The 23499-nt window shown below is 33.5% G+C and overlaps 2 protein-coding genes across 4 annotated transcripts in view; one reads left to right on the top strand and one right to left on the bottom strand.

Moving 5' to 3' along the window:
• Positions 1-23499, top strand: part of LOC108738210 — an 89913-nt gene that overhangs the window by 5175 nt on the left and 61239 nt on the right. For all 3 annotated transcript variants that reach the window (XM_025979022.1, XM_025979029.1, XM_025979025.1), the window contains one exon: positions 4626-4679. In XM_025979022.1, coding sequence (XP_025834807.1) covers positions 4626-4679 — 54 coding nt within the window. The remainder of the gene's footprint in view (positions 1-4625; positions 4680-23499) is intronic.
• LOC108738214 overlaps positions 1-23499 on the bottom strand; it is an 87291-nt gene that overhangs the window by 39948 nt on the left and 23844 nt on the right. The window contains exons 2-3 of the mRNA XM_018471510.2: positions 10972-11090; positions 4979-5361 (exon numbers count right to left, since the gene is read on the bottom strand). Of these exons, the coding sequence (XP_018327012.2) occupies positions 4979-5361; positions 10972-11080 (492 nt within the window). The 5' untranslated portion in view covers positions 11081-11090. The remainder of the gene's footprint in view (positions 1-4978; positions 5362-10971; positions 11091-23499) is intronic.

Here is a 23499-nt window from a genome sequence, read left to right as displayed (position 1 = left end):
AAAACGCTGAAATTGTACCTACTCGTAACAACAACGTTTTCCGTTTGTTTTACGTGCATTATCAACGATGGAATTCATTCAGATGAAATAACAGGTATATTTTTGTTTGTGAAGGAAAGAGTGAATTGAGAGATTAGCTGGTTGAACAATATTGATTAAATCCACTGGTGAAAACGCAACGTGCAACCCCATAGTCCCCTTTCAACGCGCAAACTTCGCTTTATAAAGTATAATAGGGGTTTGAGTCGACGAATTTTCTCATTTCAACTTCCACGCTCAGTAGACCATGTCGCGAACTTATAAATTATGAAAGCCGTATGTGCTCCTTAACTATGCGGACAATATAACAAAAAAAAAAGGACCAAAGGCGTGTGGATGCAATCTCATTTTAATTTTCCCTGCTCAATCTGACCACAAATCGTCAGGTACATTTTTCTTTTTTGCTACCTTAACATTACTGCATTTTCGCCCATCATTATTTAACATTTATTATCCTGCCAGGACAGTCAATAAAATTGATCCCATTTTATTTTTATCAATAGGAATTTTTTGATTTAGAAAATAGTACAAATGGCGCAGTAAACGCCATCTGTAGCACGATGCCACATTTTAGGATTACGTATGCTCCACTTCGACCACTTCGAATTATTTTATTTTTTGATTATTGATTTTGTTTATTGATCTACCAAGTTATATACTGTATCGTGAAGATTGTTAACATTTTGTTGTTTATCATAAGAAGCTAGTTATGAAGTTTTTAATTGTTTAATTGGAGTCGCTGTAAGGGAGAAAAGATACAAAAATTTGTTTTTGCGTTGAATGACCTGAAAACGGAAAAGAATGTTTTATAAGGGGAAGGTGGTAAAATTTTCACAATTAAATTAAGAACTTTTGTAGCAAGCTACAGCTGATTCTTAGCCAGTTTCACTGCGTTTGAAGATGCCATCAATTCTAATAAATGACTTTGTAAACAAGGAAAATTTCCTGATCTAAAACGTACCTATAGAATCCAGGAAAAGCAATTTGTTAGCCTCATTATTATTCATATTATTTTGAGCACAATTTACTCATTGATTAAAAATAAATCATTCACAAAACGGGCGGAAAAAGAAACACCGACATTGTGACACTTTTCTTTTTATTAAAGTTCAAATATTTATTAAGTAAACTTTCGAGATATTGTATTTATGTAAATTCATTCTGGCTGAATCTTTTAACATTTATAAATGTAAATTAGTTCAATATTTTACTTATTTAAGTTATTCTGTATACTAATAACTTAACGAAAACCTTGGACGTCTATTACAAGACTTCCTTGGAAGTTAAAATAACAATTTTAAGGAAAACGACTAACGAACTTCATTTTTGGTTTAGCAAAACTTTTGAAAGAATATGGCATAAATATAATTATAACATCAGCAATTAAACATCCAATACACAAGTACATGCATACGTACGCATGTTACATCAAAATATCATGGGTACTTAAATAATAATAAATAAAAGGTCATCGCTAAGTTAACAATAAGCAACCACCCCCTAATTGAATGAAATATCTTATCATTACTGTGAAATTCACACAAAAAGTGTTATCAAAAGCAATAAAACAAGTAGCGGTAGTAATAAAATTAATTAATTGTTCAAATATAATTAATAATTATTAAGATTAATCGCTAATGTAGACTCATTAAGTAAAAATGTACACAAAAGAACGTATAAAACCACATAGATCTAAAATTTTCAGCAGGTGGACAGAGAATGACGATTCCAAATTATAAGATTCCGTATTATTTATAACAAGTGTCACTTGTTTTTGTAATTTAATCGCTTTAAAACAATTGACATCGCATAATTTTGAGTTAAACAATTAAATTGGTAAATATAGTAACAAAACAAACTGATTAGAATTTGATTTAATCGAGTATAACGGAAAAAAAGAGTAAATTTGCCGAAAATATTCCAAGAACTCCGGTTGTAAATGAATTTTTGTTGCATTATTTTGGTTATTTAAACTATTATTTGAACATTGTTATTACATTTAAATACTAAGAAACAATTTAAATTTTTAGTCTGCATACATTTACAACCCCCTAATAAAGTATTTTCGTCTAAAATCAATATAAAGTGGTAAAATTGTCAAAAACTGGAAAGTAGGGTTAACGTTATGACAACAAAGATTATCTCCGCCTCCAGATTAGTGACCGCGAATTTTCCAATCTCTTTATGAATGAAATAGTTTACGTTTGCATTCATGGTTTACTTTTATAGTACTACTATAGTATTACAAAACGCACGTGCTTTTTAATTGAGGTAAACACAAAGGTTATTGAACCCTGGATTTGTAGAATAAAATAAAATACGTTATAATTGGGTTCAAACGCTTGAAATAAGCAATAAAATCGAATGTGTCGTGAATAATTGTGTATTTTTGATAATATATACATTGAAAATCGATAATAATGTAGAAATTGTACAATTAATTCCCATTTATTCTTAAAAATGTGGCGTAAAAAATTATTTTGATTCCAACGTCGATACTTTTATATCAAAAATTGCTGATAACACAAGAAATGAACGTATTAGGTACTATTATTATCAAAAATTTATCATTTTCATTATTTGTATGTGTAGGTATTAGTTGTTCGTGTAGGTGAATGAATGTTTTTTTTAATGCCCGGACATAAAATTTAGTGACCATAAGGAATGGAAAGGTGTACATTATTCATGCACAGTAAAGGAGTTAAGCCCCATTTAGCAATTGAAATATATGTAAATATGTAATTACTGGAAGAACATTCTGTTTAACTTGGTAACCACTGTATTAAGCTTCTATTCGATCTGTTTAACATGCTGGGGTTCCTGCACGTCGTGGGTACCTCACGTACATCTCCTAGCACAATAATTCAGCCCAAGAACAAGTTAGAGAAGACACTTGATGGTTCGTTGTTTGTGGTTTAAATACGAAACGGTATTAAAGTAAATTAACTTACTTATAATTGATAGACGGCTTATGAATATTTAATTCAACGGGGAAAGTTTGACAAAAGCAGAATACGAAGACTCAGCTCGAAAGTTGAACTTCTAAACAAGTTATACATCGCTCTGTCATTAAGTAAGACCATTATTATATTCGATGAACCTTTTAGGGAGTTTCATTACATATATATATATACAGGGATCCATAGCCAAATTGCAAAAACGGAACTCTATCTCCAACCGCATCTCTGGATATGTTCATTATATTTTGAGACAAAAAGCCCAATCAATCAAATACCAAGAAAAAAATACTAGGCTTCAATAATTACAGTTAAAATTCAATAGGAGATAGTAATTGATATCTATTGTACGTTGAATTGGTATTTTTCGGTTAAAAAATTTTCGTTATTGTTCTTATTACTCTTATTCTTTGATGTTCGTTTATTCGTTGTTTAAAGTATCTCACAGTTTGTCCTATGTAGACTTTATAGCATTCTTAACATTGTAATACATTAATAGACTCCTGATTTCGATGTTTAACTAGTTTTTTTATAAAATTTGTAATAATTAGTACTGAAAGAAACTGTGATATTTGACTTTTCATTTCTGCTAATCTTTTATAAAATTTGGCTCGTATAAATATGAGAACAGAAGTTATTAGCTTTTTACGACGTGTTTATTGGATAGATCAAACCAATGGTTTTAATTTACAGACATAAAATCCTGTTTAAGTCTTTATTATGGTTTTCTTTATTTAGCATACAATTTATTAATCCATGTAACATAGAATGACATTTACAGTTGATTGGATAAAATGACTTTGTATCTGTAACTGATTGATTTATTAAGTTCGGTTTCCCCGGTGGATTTTACACAGGGATGTGCAGTATTAATATAGGTACCTAATTAAATAAATTAAAACCTACTAAAACTTTATCGATATGATTTATTTTGTTACAAATAACTAATCAAACCGTTCTTCTACGGAAGCAGATTTTAAATATAACGATAATTATATAAATTACACCCACTTTATAAATAATTCAGATAATTAATCAGTATAAATGATCTCATTCCTTTCTTTCACAGTAAACACTAGAGTTAACCTAATCTTCAGCTTCTTCCTCTTTACTTTGTATCAAGAATAAGCCAAAAGGCATCCTGCTCGAAATTGAATTAGTCCCCATTCCACTGACTTGTAACAAAATTATTTTTGTGTACCAAACAATTCGGTGTTTACGTTGATCAACGTTGAAGTTTAGATTGATTACATCAGTATCGTCGAAGTAGAAACAAAGCTGCCACCCCACTCTCAGCGAAATATGAACTAACCAAAATTTATATTGGCAAACAACTTCACCTTTACTTATTGCTATTAGAGATACTCTTGCTATTACGTTTTCCCTGATGGAATTACTCTTATACAAAGGCATAGAAAGGCTAAACGTAATTTCTTTTTCTAAACTCCTAAGTAGACACAATCGACACAAGATTGGTGGGTAACCCAGTTGATTACGATACAATTTTCAGTCTAAATTTCGAGTTACAAAAACGCATGTTTAGCCCTTCTACGCCCTTGTACTTTTACCATGAAGAAAGATATATCATACCAAAAATAGTGTGTATATAAATATCTTTTCTTGTTTTAGAGTATTGGATCCTCGATGGGGGCAGTTTCCCGGAAGTTACGTATTCGCCTTTCGGTGAGTGATTGTAGATGTTACGTATAAATATCGATACCGCTTATTTTTTTTTTTACGCCAGAAAGTTTTGCAAAGTTATGACGATATTTTATTGGTAAAGCAGTCGTTATATCATAAAGTAAAAAAGTTGTTTATTGGCTTAGAAAATAGCGGTAAAAAATAGTATTTTATTGACTATAATTATGCGAGCAAGTGCATAAAGATAAGTAAAATGTTAGAGGGTAGTAAAGGGCGTTAGCAAATGCGAAATATGGTGGTTAAGTAAAAGCGAATGGAGTGATAAATGCGTTATATCTTACCGTTTTATCCTGGAGCAAACCGATGCGGCAATCCAAAATAATCGTGGATCCCACTCTGGCCGTAACGTTGACGGTTTCCTGTCCTTCTTCGAAGAACGGTCCCCAACGTGAGTGCGGGTTATGGGGTAGATAAGGGACATGTAACGGTGGCATACCTCGCGCAAAACTATGCCGCACCAAACCTTTACTGCTGGTCGAAGTTAACAAAAGGTGCCGCGTAACTGTCGCCACTGTGGTCGAAATTTGTTCTCGTAACGGAACGTTACTGGGGGCTGTTGTTGTCCCCGCTTCTGTCGTTGCATTCACTGTCGTTAGTTTTTGGCTCATGTTGCCAAACTGTGTTCTAGATTCGTCCGATAAAAATACTGGAACCGTTTCGTTCTCTGAAATAAAAATGAGATAACAGGGATAAATAATGCTTAACTGGAAAACAACATCTCTACATTTACACCCTAACAACAATATTTATTACAGTCCAGTAATTTAAATAATCGCTTCACAATAAAACAACGACTGCGAATGCAAAGATGAGGGGCGCCAATTTAAAATTAATTTTTACTTTCTGATATACTATAGGGTTGTTCGGAAAGTCATTTCGTTTTTTCCCGACAGAGGATTTAATTGTATTCTTTTGCACCCAACTTCACATTTAAGCCGTATATTTTTTATATGCTTTGAGAGCTCATATAGCAAGGCTTGTGTGTGAAAAATTCCAATTAATTCTACGCAGTAGTTTTTGGTTGGTGCCCTTTTAAATATGGAGAGCGATAAGCAGCATTTTCGACATATCTTACTGTTTTACTACAGAAAGGGTAAAAATGCTGTTCAAGCCAGAAAGAAATTGACTGATGTGTATGGAGAAGGTGTGTTGACAGTACGCCAGTGCCAGAACTGGTTCGCTAAATTTCGATCCGGCAATTTTGATGTCGAAGATGCACCACGTTCGGGAAGGCCGGTTGAAGCTGATAAAGACGCGATAAAGGCATTAGTTGATGTGAACCGGCGAATAACAACACGTGAGATCGGATTGAGGTTAAATTTATCAAATTCAACAGTTTATCACCACCTGAAAGGCCTGGGATTATCCTCGAAGCTCGATGTATGGGTTCCCCATGTTCTCACAAAGAGAAATCTGTGTCGCCGCATTGACGTCTGCGAATCGCTTCTCAAACGTCAAGAAAATGATCCGTTTTTGAAGCGCATCATCACTGGGGACGAAAAATGGGTTGTAAACAACAACGTCAAACGCAAGAGGTCATGGAGCAAAAAAGATGAACCGGCTCAAACCATTTCCAAAGCCGATATTCACCAAAAAAAGGTGATGCTGTCTGTTTGGTGGGATTTTAAAGGAATCGTTTTTTTTGAGCTTTTACCGGATAACACAACGATTAATTCGGAAGTCTACTGTCATCAGCTGGACAAACTGAATGATGCACTTCAACAGAAAAGGTCAGAACTAATCAACAGGAAAGGTGTAGTGTTTCACCAAGACAACGCGAGACCTCACACAAGTTTGGTCACTCGCCAAAAGCTTTTACAGCTTGAATGGGATACAATGCTACACCCACCATATTCTCCAGACCTGGCACCATCGGATTATTATTTGTTCCGGTCACTCCAAAATTTTTTAGACGGTAAAACCTTCACCTCAAATGAGGAGGTCAAAAACCTCCTCGATCAGTTTTTTGCCAGCAAAGACCAAAAATTTTATGAGCGTGGAATTATGCTACTACCAGAAAGATGGCAAAAGGTGTTGGACCAGAACGGTCAATATATAATTTAATAAAGTATTTGTTTATTATACGAAAACTGTCTTTCATTTCCACAAAAAAAAAACGAAATGACTTTCCGAACAACCCTATACTTTATTAGAAATAGAAGAATGCTTCGAACAAACAAATGGGACAAGAAAGACCTTGTAGATGTATCTAATATAGTAGTTCAAAGCTGTTAGATGTTGGTCATCAATATAAGATCCCTTGCGATTAGAATGGGGCTTATGCTATTGCCGTTTAAGACCGCTGATTATTCCTGTATTTTATGAGGGCTTCAGGTTTGGGTCCAGAATTGGGTTACTAAGAGTAAGTACTCCATAAACCGATTATTATATTCTACGCAGGGAAATTGATGTAGGTACATAGTTTTATGCGCCTGTACCAAACTTGAAACCAAAATAATTTCGTTATCTTAGATTAAGTAAACAGATTAGTTTTGTAACGTAGATGCTGTTTTTTTTTGTCATTTAATAACCAAGCACTTTGCCAATTAATTTTGCACAAAAACAACACATCCTAAGTATTTCTCAACGAGTTGTATCAACTAATGGCCGATAGAAATAGACAGCTTCCGAAAATGGGAAATAAAATTGCTTCTGCCCTAGTTAAGGGCATAACTGCTGGCACTAATCCATCATAAACTTTAATAGCACCACTGCTTTCATCTAATCTTACAACTTGATAAATTACCTGGAATGTACCGATCTTAGACCAACGCTCATTGTTAAAGATATCGCCAGAAACACATTCACATGTCCTTATTGTATCTATTATGTATAGGTATAGTTGTATAACAGTTGTTGGGCTTATCACTTTTAGTGAAACAAATTTTTGTAATTAAAATTCTGGCCCAAAATTTTCTTTTAGAATATTCTGCTCATTTAAAATTCAAATTTAACTCTATCGTTTCATTGTATAAATATACGTATATACGTATTAATTCATTCTCGATTTGGTTTAATTTGTTTTTAATTTTTTTTTCAAAGAAATATAAAATTTCGTTCATCTATTCTAAAACGTAAATTTTGACATTGCGCTTCCATATTCTGAGATGTTCACCGTAGAGTTAGTCATGTTCTACTTTCATCTTCGTTTGATTTGCTATAAATTTTTATGTCGTTCGATCTATCTGATATAATGGAGAATATTCGAACTCGTGTTTGAGAATGGAGGAAGTTTTCCGAGTAGAAGCAGCTTATAAAACTTTTTTATCTACCATAAATGTAACGTCCAGAACGTTAAAAACAAAACTGAAATTAAAAAAGGATATTTTAATTAATTTCGAATATTAAAGCTTTGTTTTACGCTATGCTGTAAATGTGTATCTTAATTTTTGAAAATGTCTGTGACACAATATAGAAAGACTACAATACTTTCGGAATCAAATCAACTAATTTTTTCTTTTATTGGTTACCTTAGAGCTAGTCTAAAATTCAAAAACATTTTGTATTCAAGTGAGAACTCAAACTATACTTCGTTTAGTTTCTGTAGCGATGTGACCTTCAGTTTGACCGGCGGAAAGTAGAAAAGAACAGCACTAGGCCAAAAAAGGAAAAAGACAACTCTCGGCCAAACTTTTAACCGGTGAGGAGCGTATAATCCGTACAGTACTGCATGGAAAAATTGACCATTTTATCCACTACAATTGCATTACTCAAATGTGCTGTTATTGGTACCATTTACTACTGAAAATATCAACGAGATGTTTATTTATATTTGAAGACATATTAAAGGCTTTAACGCTTGTTTTCGACTCGCACTATTATTTATGATTGAACAAAACTGTTGGCAGGTACTGTATGAAAAAGTATGTTTAATGAACAAGAGTCGAGATTATAATGAGCTTTTTTCTCCCTACCTACGACTTTGCCAGCGCGCATCCAAGACATTGGAAGGGGCACATCGCTAGAGAAAGTAAATGAAGCATAACTATTTTGTGAGATTAAAATTTTCTACAATAGATATATTGCTAATAAATAATCTCCCTGCCTATAGATGGGTACGTAGGTCGATTAGAATGCTTAATTAATATAAAGTTTTGAACAGGATAGTTGGTGGAAATTATTTTCCGCGGTCGCCGTTGAAAATGTACCCCGCATTATTGCAGTAAATGAAAAAAACTTGCCAGCATTGTCTCTAATTCACTCACAAAGGTGGAATAATCAAAGCATAGCGAAGCATCGATATTACGTATTGCTTTGTAACAGCAATCGTTACGATAGAACAAAGCTAATACTAAATCCTGGGTAAAATTAATTGCAAAATGTTGTCTCATTCCTTTTTATTGGATTATCAAACCAATTACGGGGCATCGTTACATGCGAATTTCTGTTAATTAAAACAAAAACAGTAAAAAGCAGTTGTACCTAAAAGAATGATAAGAAAGGTTAGCACTTTATCAGATATTATCAGCTAACTGTAGTAGGTATTTTATAGTTTTCGGCAAAGGACAAACGTGAAATACTACAATTACTGTGAGTTATCTAAAAATGACGATAATTCACCAGTTATAACTTGATACAGTTTGTTGAAAATATTCGCATGTGTGACATAACTTATGAGACGCCACTGGATTCCCCGTTTAGTAATTGCAAAGTTTATATAGCGGGGTAATTAAGAATAATAATGCCCTAAATCGGACAATAAAGAAAAGTTAGTTTATTAAATGTCGTTAGAGCAGCGTAGATTATTGTGCTAAGCAGTTTATGTTTTGCAGAGAGTTAAAATAGGTTCGGCCCGTTTTCATTCATTTATCACACGGCCTGAGAAAACTTAAACCGGTTTAATTAAACCTTCTTAAATTGTTTGATGCTCAACAGTTCTGTAATTAAACAATAAAGCGAAGTTGGGACTAATAAAAACGATCTTGTCATCACTTTCTCAAACCAGAAGGCGGGGTATGTAAAAACCCTGTTTCCCGGCGGTTAATTACTGTTAACTGTTATACTATACGATAACAATGTAAAGTCGGCCTTCTTGACTAACGCGTTACATCTAGTTTTAACACTTATATGATGAATTACACCAACGAGAGAGGACCTGCTACAGACAGCTCCGTCTACTGTATCGCTATGCTATGCTATGCTATGCTATGCTGTGATGTAACATTTGCTACACAAGGGTGTAACACAACTTGGACTGGTAGTCTTCAATGAAACTGTTGACCGTGAGCAATGCTAGTCACAAGATACGACCAATCGATTTATGCTCGCAACGGGTAATAAATTTCGTCTGTTAACCAGTAAATAGATAAACTTGTGTACTACCACCACCAGTAGCAAACACCAGAAATAATACTCCTGGCCACAATTTGCTCAAACCGACAAAACTTTCCTTCATTCACATTTCCTCATTCAGTGGTGTTTTCTTAAATTTTTATCTAACGCTAATAGTTCTCAAATTTGTTGGTTATTTTCAAAACTCCTATTAGATACATACACCAGATGGCGGACTAATCGAGTCTAACTCCCTCCCTTTCTTTCTCTGCAAGCAGCAAGTAAGAGGGAGAGAGATATCCATTAACACTTTCGATTTTTGACATGCGTTTCCAGACCTAGTGAAATTACTTGGACCTAGGGAATTTAGAGCCAAATTAGAGAACATAATTTAATTTTTGGGCCAAATGAATTCTTCATGTTTAAGGAGTAATTGCACTTGTACTAGTAGTTAGATAAATTATTTCATAAAACTTTTGAATTTACAAAATGAAACGGCTCCGGACTCAGGCATCCCAATGCAACATTTATAGGGTTAGTGTGGTGGTTGGTAAAACTTTGTTTACTTTGTTGAATAAACTTTTTTGTGGTGGGTCTGTATTAAAATAAGACCAGGAACGCTTTGTAAATTTACCAGGGTAAAACTTTTACCAAATTGTTACATAAAAATAAGCGTTGGAGACATCTAATTATAAAAAATATCCGAAAGTTCCTGTAAGAAATACTAAATATGTAATGTTAAGGGGTAGCTGTGCTATTATTACATCAAATATTCGAAACGATTCAAGTGTGGTGGCGAGGGCTACAACTTAGTCTAAATGACTCGGAACAAAATTGATAAATGTAGTGTCAAACTACCGACTGGCTTGTTTCTTAACGGAAAATTTATGACTAAACGGGCAACATAGACGATGACGTTCTCGCAAGATTTGGTTATCAGTAGAATGATTTTAAAAAGAATTTCGAAAGGAAAAAGGAAATATATCGTACCACATCCACTTACCTGATGCTGCAACATGACGAAGCATTTCCAGAACTATTAATATCCTCATATTCCAGCGAAACACGTCCACCATACTAAGCTTTGCGTATCTCTTCATTTCCAGTACCATTCCATTTTATCTGGAATAGGAATACGTATAAAATATCAGTCTTATCAAAATACATACTAGGTGACAACTTTAAATGTCTACAGCGGTTTTTATTCCTGAAATGTAGTCACGAAGACAATACGTTTTCGGTAAGTTCAATTAACTATTTTTTCTGGTAAAATTTCAAAACAAAATGCGTTAATAATTCAGTTTCGTTATTCGTAAAAGTTTCAAAATAAAAATACGTATTTGAAAACGGGTGCAATAATTAGAGCGCGAGATCTTTCGGGAAAATTTTTCATTGTATGCGGCGTTAGTACATATGTTTTAACAAAAGTACAAACTGTTTGAAAACGCGCTTTGTCGGCCATTGGTGAAGTTGCAGTGGAAAAACAAAAAGTGTAAACTACCGCCACAACATCGGCAAAGTCTATTCCATTTTCCATTAGAAAAATCCCGCAGGAATTGCACAAAAACTGCGCACATTGTGGCAAGTCTTTATTACTATTAAGAAGAATGTTTAACGCTCAACCGAGCCCTTAAAACTCTCATTTATGACCGCTGCATGAGGTCATTCGCTATTTCTACTAAAGGTCATTCGTTCTAGATATCCCGACGCTATTTCTACTAAAATATTATTTTCACATTACGTTTTTAATGCATAAAAATTATGATAAGATATTTAATCAAAACTAACTATCCCAATCGCGGTTTTGATACTCACTTTTTAGTAATTGATGTGTGAATCTTAATTCTTATACCACTAATCTAAATAGGAATTTATGGGTAGTTATTGTGTTAATAAATTTAAAGGACCAGCTTTATATTACGAAATAGGGATCTTTATAATATCCTGTAAATCCTACACCCTAATGCGCCCAGTGGATAAAATTTAAGTTAACATTCGGAGTCGAAAAAGTTTTCCTGAATCCACCGACTGACTAACCTATAAGCAGGTTTTGTTGTGAATTGAATTTTATCAAATTCTGCTGTGGACCTTTCCCTTTCGGATACCACATAACCAACATAAATATTATATTTTATTCACATTTATATTCCAACCATACGATATAGGAATAACACGATTTTATTTTGTCTCGATTTGTGTGTGACCGCGTATACCTACCTATGTACCAAATTGTCGTCTAGATGTATTCTGAAAGCTATAGAACTTTAAAGCACGAAATTTTCGCTAATAAAACCTTAATGCCTGTATTGTATCATCTGCAACGTATGTCATGTATGTTATGACTTAAAATCTCAAGAAGTAACTTTTACAAGTAAATTAGAAATGACTTCAGTATGCTATTGGATTACATCTTGGTTCGTACAGAAATTTTATTGTATTTAGTTAAGAATCATGTTGAGACAATTGGGTAACAGATTAAGCGTTTGGTCAAATCCTGTGTAGGTTTTGTTGTTTATGTATTCCGTAAATTTCGTTGGTAATTGCGTGGTAACTATATGTAGATGTTTACAAACTGCTTTATTCGCGTAGCGTATGTTTTGAATTGAAACCGGTGAATGGGAAAATAGGAAAGTTTAGCAAGAAGTGAAACACGGTTCATCGAGGAATTTCTAGCAAAAGGGTAAAACGATTAACCCCAGTGTAGAATATTCGAGTCATTTACGTTTTCATGATAGCATCGCTTCGCCGTTTACGCCTGTTGCCTATAAGAAATAGGCAGCAGAAACGCGAGCATTACTAAAGCCATTTGTTTACAAGCCAACCGGTAAATTCGAAATTACATAGACGCAGAGTTGTAACAACAGTACACTTAATGACAATGCGATATCTTCATTCAGAAAATTCAACCGACTCGATGCTGCTTAAATATGTAAACAAGGAACGCAAAAACAATTACGAATTCAATCATGAAAAGTAAAATATTTGCGATTCAAATTACAGATACATACTAATATTACAAATTATTTTTGCTAATTGCCTTTGGAGCCTCTGGTATTTTTTTTTTTTGTGTAAATGGAAAGTCGTGTTATTCTAATATGTAACGAATTCGAATGTTTCGGGGTAAATTTTCCCGTATATTGACGCGGCCGTGATGCATATAAATATGTTCATAAAGCATGCAATGTAGTATATCCGCTTCAGGTGTAGCAGATGACTGGATTTATTGTTGACCTCTGCTATATACATACATACACAGTCTGTCATGCAGCGTTTGTATTTTTTTTTCTTCTTTATGTATATAGCTTTGGCACAATCTCCCTATTCCTGTCGTCTCTCGAACCCATTACGTTGCAACCTACTTTTCTCTGTCCCATTTAGGTACCGTACCTATACCGATCCTGCCCGTAAAATAGCCCACGAGATATTTGAGATCGTTCTTGGAGCCCCAACCGTGATTTATTAAATGTTTTTAACCCTTATAGATGTTCACCTTTTATTTACTGAACCAATAAGTACTACTTTAAATATAGAAAACGATAATTCACAACGCTTATACAAAAGTATCTCTGTAGGTAATTATCTCCTTACTAAGCATTTTTGAAAGGTTATTACATAGTACAGGCGAATAGTTCTTGAAAATTATCTTGCAATGGTTCGATTTTTACTTTTTGAACAGAAATCCTCGGAAAGTCGAAGATTATCGTCACTTTTATACCGAATCGTTGCTTGCTTATTGGTTCTTGAAGTGTAAATGTTTGTCACTGATAGTATTAATTAATGCGAAATATTCTTCGAATGCAATTAGTGTAATGTTCATGTCTTTCAGGCTGCTTTTATTGGATTTCTCGAAGGCGTTTAAATTAAGAATAAAAACGAGATGGAGATTAGTTAGCTGATTTCGTAGCGGATTGATTGAAGTGGAAAATTTATTTGAATGAGTTCTTTTGGATGTATTGGCAGGTAGATTTAGATTTGGCCCTTATAAAACGATAGCAAAATGAGTGCAGTTTTAGGCTTGGAATACAGCGTTGCTTTCAACCAGTAGTAGCTTTTCAACAAATTTATTACAAGTTCTTTTGCCCCTATTTTACGAGCTCTCTGCCAAATGAGCATTTAGACGTTCCGAGTAATTGAAAGGGTGGAGATAGCCGTTCAGTTAGCTTACGTTAACACAAGACGATCTCAACTCATAATTTCCCGCGATGCCTCTAACAATATTCGATTTTCGAGGTATTGTTATCCTTTCTACTTTGCTTAATTTTCAGATGCAATTCGCCCTTCAGTCACGAACAATTATTTTCACAATCGCTTAATTGAACGCACCCGATTCCAAGCATTTCTATGAAAGGAATCACAAATTAAATTTCATCAATCTGATCCGTTTTCATACACGTTACCGATAGCGATATTCACAAATATTATTTCGGCTGTAAACGGGTCACAAACAACATTAACCAACCCTAACTAGTACTGCCCTTGGGCGAGAACACCGATGGAGTCGTTTCGTCAACAACTACGATTGACATCTTCAAGGAATGTAGCGAGATCCGCCTTCATTAACGACTCCATTGATGTTCTCAATGAAGAACAAAAAACAATCCTAGACTACGGTCAAAGCTATAGAAAATCGAACTCGTAATATGATAACTCCAACCGCGAAAGCCTTTGCCTTTTTATTAGGCCTTTTTGATACGATTTGCACATTTATAAGGAAACCTATGCACATTTAATAAATTTTGCTCATAATTTCAGGTTGAACCGTAGCAGCTAGTTATTTATGACCTATTAAAATATTGGACAAAAACGTCGACGGCATAAAATTCATAACTTAATTTAAAATTCCCGTTAAGTTGAATACCAGCAACGAAATTTCTTTAAGAAATGTTAAGATTTAAGTTTAAGTTCGTGCTGTTTGCTTTGAACACGCCACTAACCAAAATGTAAAGTTTATTTATTGCGATTCACTGTTCAAACTAAATATCTATATATATATATCAGTACATATGTATCGGGAAATAGAATTTACGTTGATTTTCAGTTCAGTTAGTTCGTCTATACAAGAATATTGTATGCAATTAACAATTCGAATTCAATACATGATCCAGTCATAAGACCCTTGATGCATTTACAACTTGGCGTATTATTCGCGGAGAAGACCAAAATAAACATCCATTCGCTATCGACGATATCTGTCATTATTATTTATCAATGAGTAAAACCTTGCGTAATTATTTAAATCAAACTTTACCGCTACAACGAACCTTAAAATTTAAATGTCCCAAACAAATTTAAAATTTTATAAAACTCTACTATTGTTAAATTTATAAGTATTTCTTCTTGTTTTGATAAACGTTTAATGACATATGTATACAAATGTGTATGCAGTTAAATAAATTTTTACATTGTACTGTTTTATCGCTTCCGGCGTGTAAAAGAAAGTCCAGGTAATTGAGACATAAAAACAGTTGTAAACCAGATAAAAATTAGAAACGAAAATGAAACAGGAAGCTTAGGCAAAGTTATTTCCGGTTCGTTATCGGTTTTTGTGGCGAAAAGACTTCGAAACCTATTTACATAAATTCGTGTAGTAAAAAGCTAGCGAACAAGGACTGCGGTAAATATATACCTATGTAAACACTATTGGCATTATATTCCCTAAGGAATTTTCACGCTGCCTCCTTTTCTTCCGTTTCTTTATAACATCATTAAACAGATGCTGAAAGAGAACGAAGTAAATGTTGAAACTGTCACACAAACTACCCTACACACACGTGATAGTACATTGTGCTTTCGATTCGAATATAAACAGAAAAATAATTAAATTTACTCAACTGGAAAACTATCACCAAACAGTTCCCCCCCATTAGATTATACGACAATTTTAACACGTTAAAAATAATGTTTTTAATTGTCAAAAAGCTAGAAACGCTAATTTAATACATACACGTAAAGTTAGTTAGGGACATTATATATTAATTATTATAACAGAAGACTATATATATGGTCAAATTAATAATACCTAAACAGTATCCAAATAATCTGTTACTCGAAATAGTACTAAACAGCAAAATTACAAAGCTGCAGGTACGTACGTGGAATCAGACAATGTGTAGACTGTCATTTTGTGGCAATGCAATTCCTTTGAATTTAAAGTTTCGACTACATGTGCCATTAGTTCTCGTAGGTCTCTGACACCAATTCTCCCAACTTCCTTTCAGTCAGCTTTAGCAAAACATTTTCAAATACGAAACACCGATTTCCAATGTGTTTTACAACTAAATTATAATTGCTCCAATGCCATTACAGTATTACACATAAAATAATGTATAATAATGTATGTTATCTATTACGATTTTTTACGAAAATTGTAATTAAAACATAATGATTGTTATGCACTTGCGTACTGGCTAAATAAATGTGTAACTGCATGAACACACATCTGATTTTTTGTACTTTTAGAATATTCCATAACAATTGCTTCCCAGTTTCCGGCTTCTTGTAGAAGCTATCTTAATGGCCATACGCTATAAGTGTGCGGAAAGTTTCAGCAGTATTTCACCTTCCATTAAACTTTTATGATCTGAAGTAAAGTTTAATGTTGGAGACTTATGCTTTTCGTCTCTCCAGCGCTGCTGATGATTTGTTTTTCAACCACTTTATTATATGAAATGGCCGGCTTGACAGTGGTGTTATGAGACGATAGAATTTAACTTTTAAACCAACACCATTCACTTGGTCAAAAACTAAAATTCTACGAGACTGAAATATGTATCCGTAAAGCTATCGCTTATTTGCTCTGCTGATGACTGTTGAACTCGTTTTGAAATTTATTAAACTAGCGCAAAATTTTTGAATATAGTTGAAAAGTTATCGTTAAAAACCGATTAAATTTTTTTGTCATTGTTTAGGGCCTCGATGTGGGAAAATACATTTTTTTAGTTTTCAGAAAATTTCAGTATTTTTTACATATAGTTCGTACATTATAACCGAATGGTTTGTACTTTTAATGCTAAATAAATCAGGAGCGCGTTTTTAATACATACTGTCATACGTATTTAATGGCTTTTTAACCACAACTTCTTTAACTGAAGAGCTATCGTCAAACTGCTTGTACCATTGAAAATTTCAGTATTTTTTACATATAGTTCGTACATTATAACCGAATGGTTTGTACTTTTAATGCTAAATAAATAAGGAGCGCCTTTTTAATACATACTTTCATTATAACTCAAGTTTTTGTACTCTTGGTACTCAATAATTCTGAAGCGTTATTTTAATGTGCAGTTTTTTATTAAAAGAATTCAATAAAACAGAAGCGATAATAATTTAAATAAATAATGCGTTCTTACTTTAGCGATTCAGTTAGGTGTTATTGCTAATTAAAATTGTTTGGCCTATGTTGTAATAGTTGAAATGAATTGATGATGTTGTGCTCTTGGTTAGTTAATATTTTCGTATTTTCGATCAACTTGTTGAAAATGACGTGTCATTTTATGCTTTGATGACTTGTTCAATAATCAACGGTACATGCAATATGCGCTCTCAAAACTGACACATTTTCCTTGTCAATTGAACCGTTTACGCAAAATACGCGTACATAGAAATAATAAAATTACTGCCTATGAACCCCATAAAATCGATGCAACGCAAGTTTAAATTAAAGAAAAACTTTATCGCTATTGTTAATATTTTTCGCACCGTAAATAACATAATTAACCGCTGCACGTTTGTGTACACAGTATTTTAGTTAATTTGTTTTCCATCGTAATTTTGTTTTGTAAATTATATGCAAATGACGTTTTACGAAAACGAAGTTTTAATTAATATTTTCACAAATAAATTAATTCATTTTGAAAATAAACTGCATATTACAGGTACGACATTTGCTTAATTAGTTGTGAAACATTACGTTTTTCTATTTAGATCGGTTCCGGCTAATTAATAACTTTTATTAAATTTGATGAAACGTTTAGATACTGGAGTAACTTTTGTTTCACTTAAACTTTATAATTATATAGTTTACTAATGAATTACCGGAGTTGGCCGGCTAGTTAGCCGTTGCTTATTTTTTGTTAAGTTAGTACTAACTTTAGGAAAAGTAATTATGATGGAAGAGATACAGTTATCGAGTCAATTTAAGTAAGTGCGGTCTGCGAATGACTAGATATGATCAAATAGTTCGATATTCTCTTGGAGTTTCATCTAACTCTGCCGATTTACCCATTGCTCTCTCACAGCCTTGCTTCATTCTTTCCATTATCTCTTTATTAATATAAGTCGAATCTGTTACACTTGGACGACCTTTATATCAACGTCTTCCACGCCTTCCAACGTATCTTGGAATATTGCTCAAGTTTGCCACTTATTATATTATACTAGTTAAGTTATAGGCATATGTCACCTACACGAACATCATATACATTTCACTTTATTTAACTTATAATAAACAATGCAAGTTACACAACCAAATGTACAAAATGTCTTCGCAGCGTCCAATCTCAGCGGCTATTTATTGTTATTGGCCTATCAGATACACGCTTTAGTATTTGAACGATGTAGTGAGTTTCATAGTCAATATGTATTAGAATACTTATTAATGAGAAAGATTTCAAAGTGTTACATTCTACTTGAAAAAGCTACTGTGTTAGCGAAACAATTGTCGTGGAAAAACTAATAATATTGTGGCAAATTACAAATTCTATTATTTTTTATAATGAATTTTCACCAAGTAAATGTAATGTAAGAAAATAGTGAAAAAAGTATTGGCACAATTATTTACAATCGGTGTTGCTATTACAACAATTTTATCCAATAGTAAGAAGGACAGATTTACCAAAAAAATGCCAATGACAACTGCTTCTGTCAGAAATTATCTGACAACAGTTCAGAAAAAGTCAAGACTTGATAGTTAACACAAAAATAAGAATGAATTGTTTTGTTCCTGCCTGGTACGCTGTAGGTTTATTATTCTTTTATTTTAAATTTAGTTAAATATGATAGAGTCTAAGGAATAGTAGAGAAGATTAACATAAAGACTCCCTTTCTTTGCAGCTGCTATTCGACCCTACGGGGTAACTAAATTGAATTCTTCTATAAGTATAATACATATTAGGTTTCCTATTTTCCATTTACCAAATCTGATTTTCTTTTGGGCTTTCGTATGTATTACGTAACCAACTTTTCGAGCTTTTGTTTCCCAGCATCCTTGTACAGTTTCTGCAACTAATTGTAATTGCGTTTAGATATACATATTACCTACCTTTTTTGTTTTTATTTTTGTCAGTAGGTGTTTGAAAGGAATTCGAGAGGTTGAATTTTTTATATTATACCTACTACCTTATTAAAATTCTTCAGGGGCGATCAATCCACTTTTGAATTATTTATGACAGCCTAGAATTATAATTACAAAAAGGAATTGTATTCTTCGTAACACTTAATTTACAGAAATTGTATTATGCAAGCTGAAGTGGTTTAATTAAATTTTATTATTCTTTTGTACTACATTTCCATCGGACAACATTGGCAATGGAGAAATAAGTTAGATAATAAAAATGTGCTCTATATATATATACCTAAACAGTATTCCTTTGTAAACCTCTCTGTGACATTTGTGCAGTTGTTGTCTACTATTCGTTTTCTAGTGTTCAAAGATTAAATCAGAATTAAGTTTGACTCAACAACATACATAAACGCCGGCCCTAGCGGTACGCCCTGTGTTTATGTTCATACTACAGCACATCGCCATTTGCATATAAATTTTAAAATTACTTGGGGCTACAACCACAGCAGAAACATCACAGAAGGCTACGTCCACCATCCTCTTTCATATTACACACTCATTCTTTGTAATACAAATGTTTTTCTTGATAACAAAGGCTTCCAATTATCAATTCATAAATAAACGTACAGCGTAATGTTTCTCTTTACGTTTGACTTTTATTGTGTTTCGAATCAAAGTGAACCGGTACTACTGCTGGTTATTATTTTTAATAAATATTTGTCAAAAAGGAGATGTGAAGTGCATTTTTGTGTGAAAACGAAGTTAATGTAGCCCAAAGAAAGCCTTTGATCGGTTCAACTCAAAGAGCAGTTTCTGTAAAATTAAATTTTCTCCGTTGTTCTCTTTTAAAACATTACCACTTAGGTATTTTTCTTTAGTCGGAAATATTATTTGTACGTATTTTCAATTAGAATCGGTAAATACAACGTCTCATAAAACTAACGAGTGTTTAAAGGAGTGATAGAAACTTGAGGTAACTGTAATAAATACAAAATTGTCGTTTACTAAAATTGAGATATCAAGCAGTAGGATTGCATCTGAGGGTTGGTGCATACGTATACCCATAACTCTTGTAAATCGGGCTTCACAGGTCTTGTCACTTACGTACGCTAACGACTTGACTATTTAATTGCGCCACGGCATATAGGTACATGCACAATTATAATCAATTAGTGAATGTCAAGACGTTTCACATCAGTTTCAATCAAACAGGAGTCGAAGTTAGAGTGCGAACGTGATTTCTACAAACTATGCACAAACACCTGACTTCTCATCTACCTACACTTCATCAACAAAATATTTACCGATCATCTAGAAACCATCATGTCCGTTATTACCAAGATGTAACCTCTTGCAGTAGGACATACAGGACTATTGCAAATGTTCATTCATCTATAGGGTTGTTCGGAAAGTCATTTCGTTTTTTCCCGACAGAGGATTTAATTGTATTATTTTGCACCCAACTTTACATTTAAGCCGTATAATTTTTATATGCTTTGAGAGCTCATATAGCAAGGCTTGTGTGTGAAAAAATCCAATTAATTCTACGCAGTAGTTTTTGGTTGGTGCCCTTTTAAATATGGAGAGCGATAAGCAACATTTTCGACATATCTTACTGTTTTACTACAGAAAAGGTAAAAATGCTGTTCAAGCCAGAAAGAAATTGACTGATGTGTATGAAGAAGGTGTGTTGACAGTACGCCAGTGCCAGAACTGGTTCGCTAAATTTCGATCCGGCAATTTTGATGTCGAAGATGCACCACGTTCGAGAAGGCCGGTTGAAGCTGATAAAGACGCGATAAAGGCATTAGTTGATGTGAACCGGCGAATAACAACACGTGAGATCGGATTGAGGTTAAATTTATCAAATTCAACAGTTTATGACCACTGGAAAGGCCTGGGATTATCCTCGAAGCTCGATGTATGGGTTCCCCATGTTCTCAGAGAGAAATCTGTGTCGCCTCATTGACGTCTGCGATTCGCTTCTCAAACGTCACGAAAATGATCTGTTTTTGAAGCGCATAATCTTACAGAAGCACAGAAAAGGTCAGAACTAATCAACAGGAAAGGTGTAGTGTTTCACCAAGACAACGCGAGACCTCACACAAGTTTGGTCACTCGCCAAAAGCTTTTACAGCTTGAATGGGATATAATGCTACACCCACCATATTCTCCAGACCTGGCACCATCGGATTATTATTTGTTCCGGTCACTCCAAAATTTTTTAGACGGTAAAACCTTCACCTCAAATGAGGAAGTCAAAAACCTCCTCGATCAGTTTTTTGCCAGCAAAGACCAAAAATTTTATGAGCGTGGAATTATGCTACTACCAGAAAGATGGCAAAAGGTGTTGGACCAGAACGGTCAATATATAATTTAATAAAGTATTTGTTTATTATACGAAAACTGTCTTTCATTTCCACAAAAGAAAACGAAATGCCTTTCCGAACAACCCTATAGATTATGAGCACATCAAACAATTATTTAAGGATTGCTGTAGTACGTGAAAATTGTAGGTTACAGAAATAATAACACAAATATTGTAAAAGGTATAAAATCAACAACGTTTATCTGCCCAATTAATTCGGAAGCAACTGGAATTACAACGAAATCGAAAGTTAGAAGTTTGCTATATTTCACAATGACTATATCTAAAAGTTACGATACCAATTGGAGCAAAGAATATTCAAGTAGGTAGACCTGAATAACAACATATTTGTTTTGATCCTCAACAAAAGGGAACAAATTTATCCTAATATAAGCAAAATTATTTGAATTCGGGCCGCCCGAAATCATTTTAAAATGCAAAGTAGGTAAGCCTTTCAGTATATCATCATAACTAATCTGTCCAGTCAATCGATATGCTGACAGCGGTAGTTTTATTCAGAATTAAAAATGTTCCAGTCTGTATTTTTTATTATTAATTGGATCCAAAACTTTTGTGAACGACCATGGCTGCTAGATAGAGATAGATGTACGTGTATGTTTGAAGGTTTGAACAAAGTTTGTTAGTAACAGATAGTAGATAGACGTGGTAGCAAATTCTAAAAGGGACCTCAGATAAAATGTCTCTGTTTGGCAAATTGTAGTTCACTACTTTCTCAAATTCACTGAATCCTGACCATTTTATCGATTCAACTCACTTTATCTCAATTTTAAGCAATTTGTTCTTTGGACAAATGTAATTGTTCACCTCTTGACCTATCTATATAAATTCTATCTACATTTGTGTATGTATAAGCATACATATATCTGAATTCGTTTCTATAGGTACCTTTAGGTTCTTTTAAAGTATTGTGTGCATCATCATTTTACATTCTAAACTCTCACATTCTTGTGAATAACGAATGAATAGAATGTCTGATGTCACCTGTATGCATAAAATATTGTTTGGAAAGAGGGATGTTTAGGTGTATAGGGATGTTGCATTATACTTGTCCTTTTTCTTCTTTCATTCTATCGAATCATTTGAACTTATTCACAAGCATAAACTTAAAGGGAGTCGTCATCTCCAGAATGCATGCATTTTTGAATAAAACTCAATTCGAATTGTTTCGTAGACCGGAATTCCGACTTTAAACAATTCTATATTAAAAAATGTGCCCTTAATTTTAAATAATTGTAGCTACATACGCGCAGAAATTGATAAAAATAAAAAAAATCAAAATCTCATACTCGAGTAGGACGTAGAAAATATGTAGGTTTCGTCCTCGATTCGTTCTTTGCCGATAAATTGGTTCATTTTTCATTCCTGTGAAAATTGAGAAGTTTGTCACAAAGTCATATTTTCAGCACGGTAACAAAATTCGTAAAAATTTTCGCAGATAGTTATTTCATTTTTTATTTTCGACTGCGGTAGTTTATTACCTGCCCATAGACACATATAATAATCCTGTTTTTATGTCATGGGTCCTATTGTGGTAGTTCGACTCAATTCAATAAATCTTGGCAGGACGAAAAGTGTGTCCCACCTTCATTCATTTAACCGTATAATTTAGAACGTAATTTATGGAACTAACGCCAGCATGAACTGTACAACTATCAGCTACACTATTCTATCACCGACGAAATAGATATCTAAACGGATAACCGATCTATCTATTTCCTTTCCGAAATAGTTAATGTTCAAACGTTGATAATGATAATGATTCAAGCGGCATAATTAATTAATAAATAACGTAGAATGTAATTATAATTATCTGGTACGTATTAGATTGAGTTTACTTTTTAAGTGCCTGAAATGTTAATGAT

The sequence above is a fragment of the Agrilus planipennis genome, unplaced genomic scaffold (genome assembly GCF_000699045.2).
Source record: "Agrilus planipennis isolate EAB-ADULT unplaced genomic scaffold, Apla_2.0 scaffold88, whole genome shotgun sequence".
Lineage (NCBI taxonomy): Eukaryota > Metazoa > Arthropoda > Insecta > Coleoptera > Buprestidae > Agrilus > Agrilus planipennis.
Note: the sequence above shows the minus strand (reverse complement) of the source record. Positions and strands in the feature narration are given on the sequence as shown.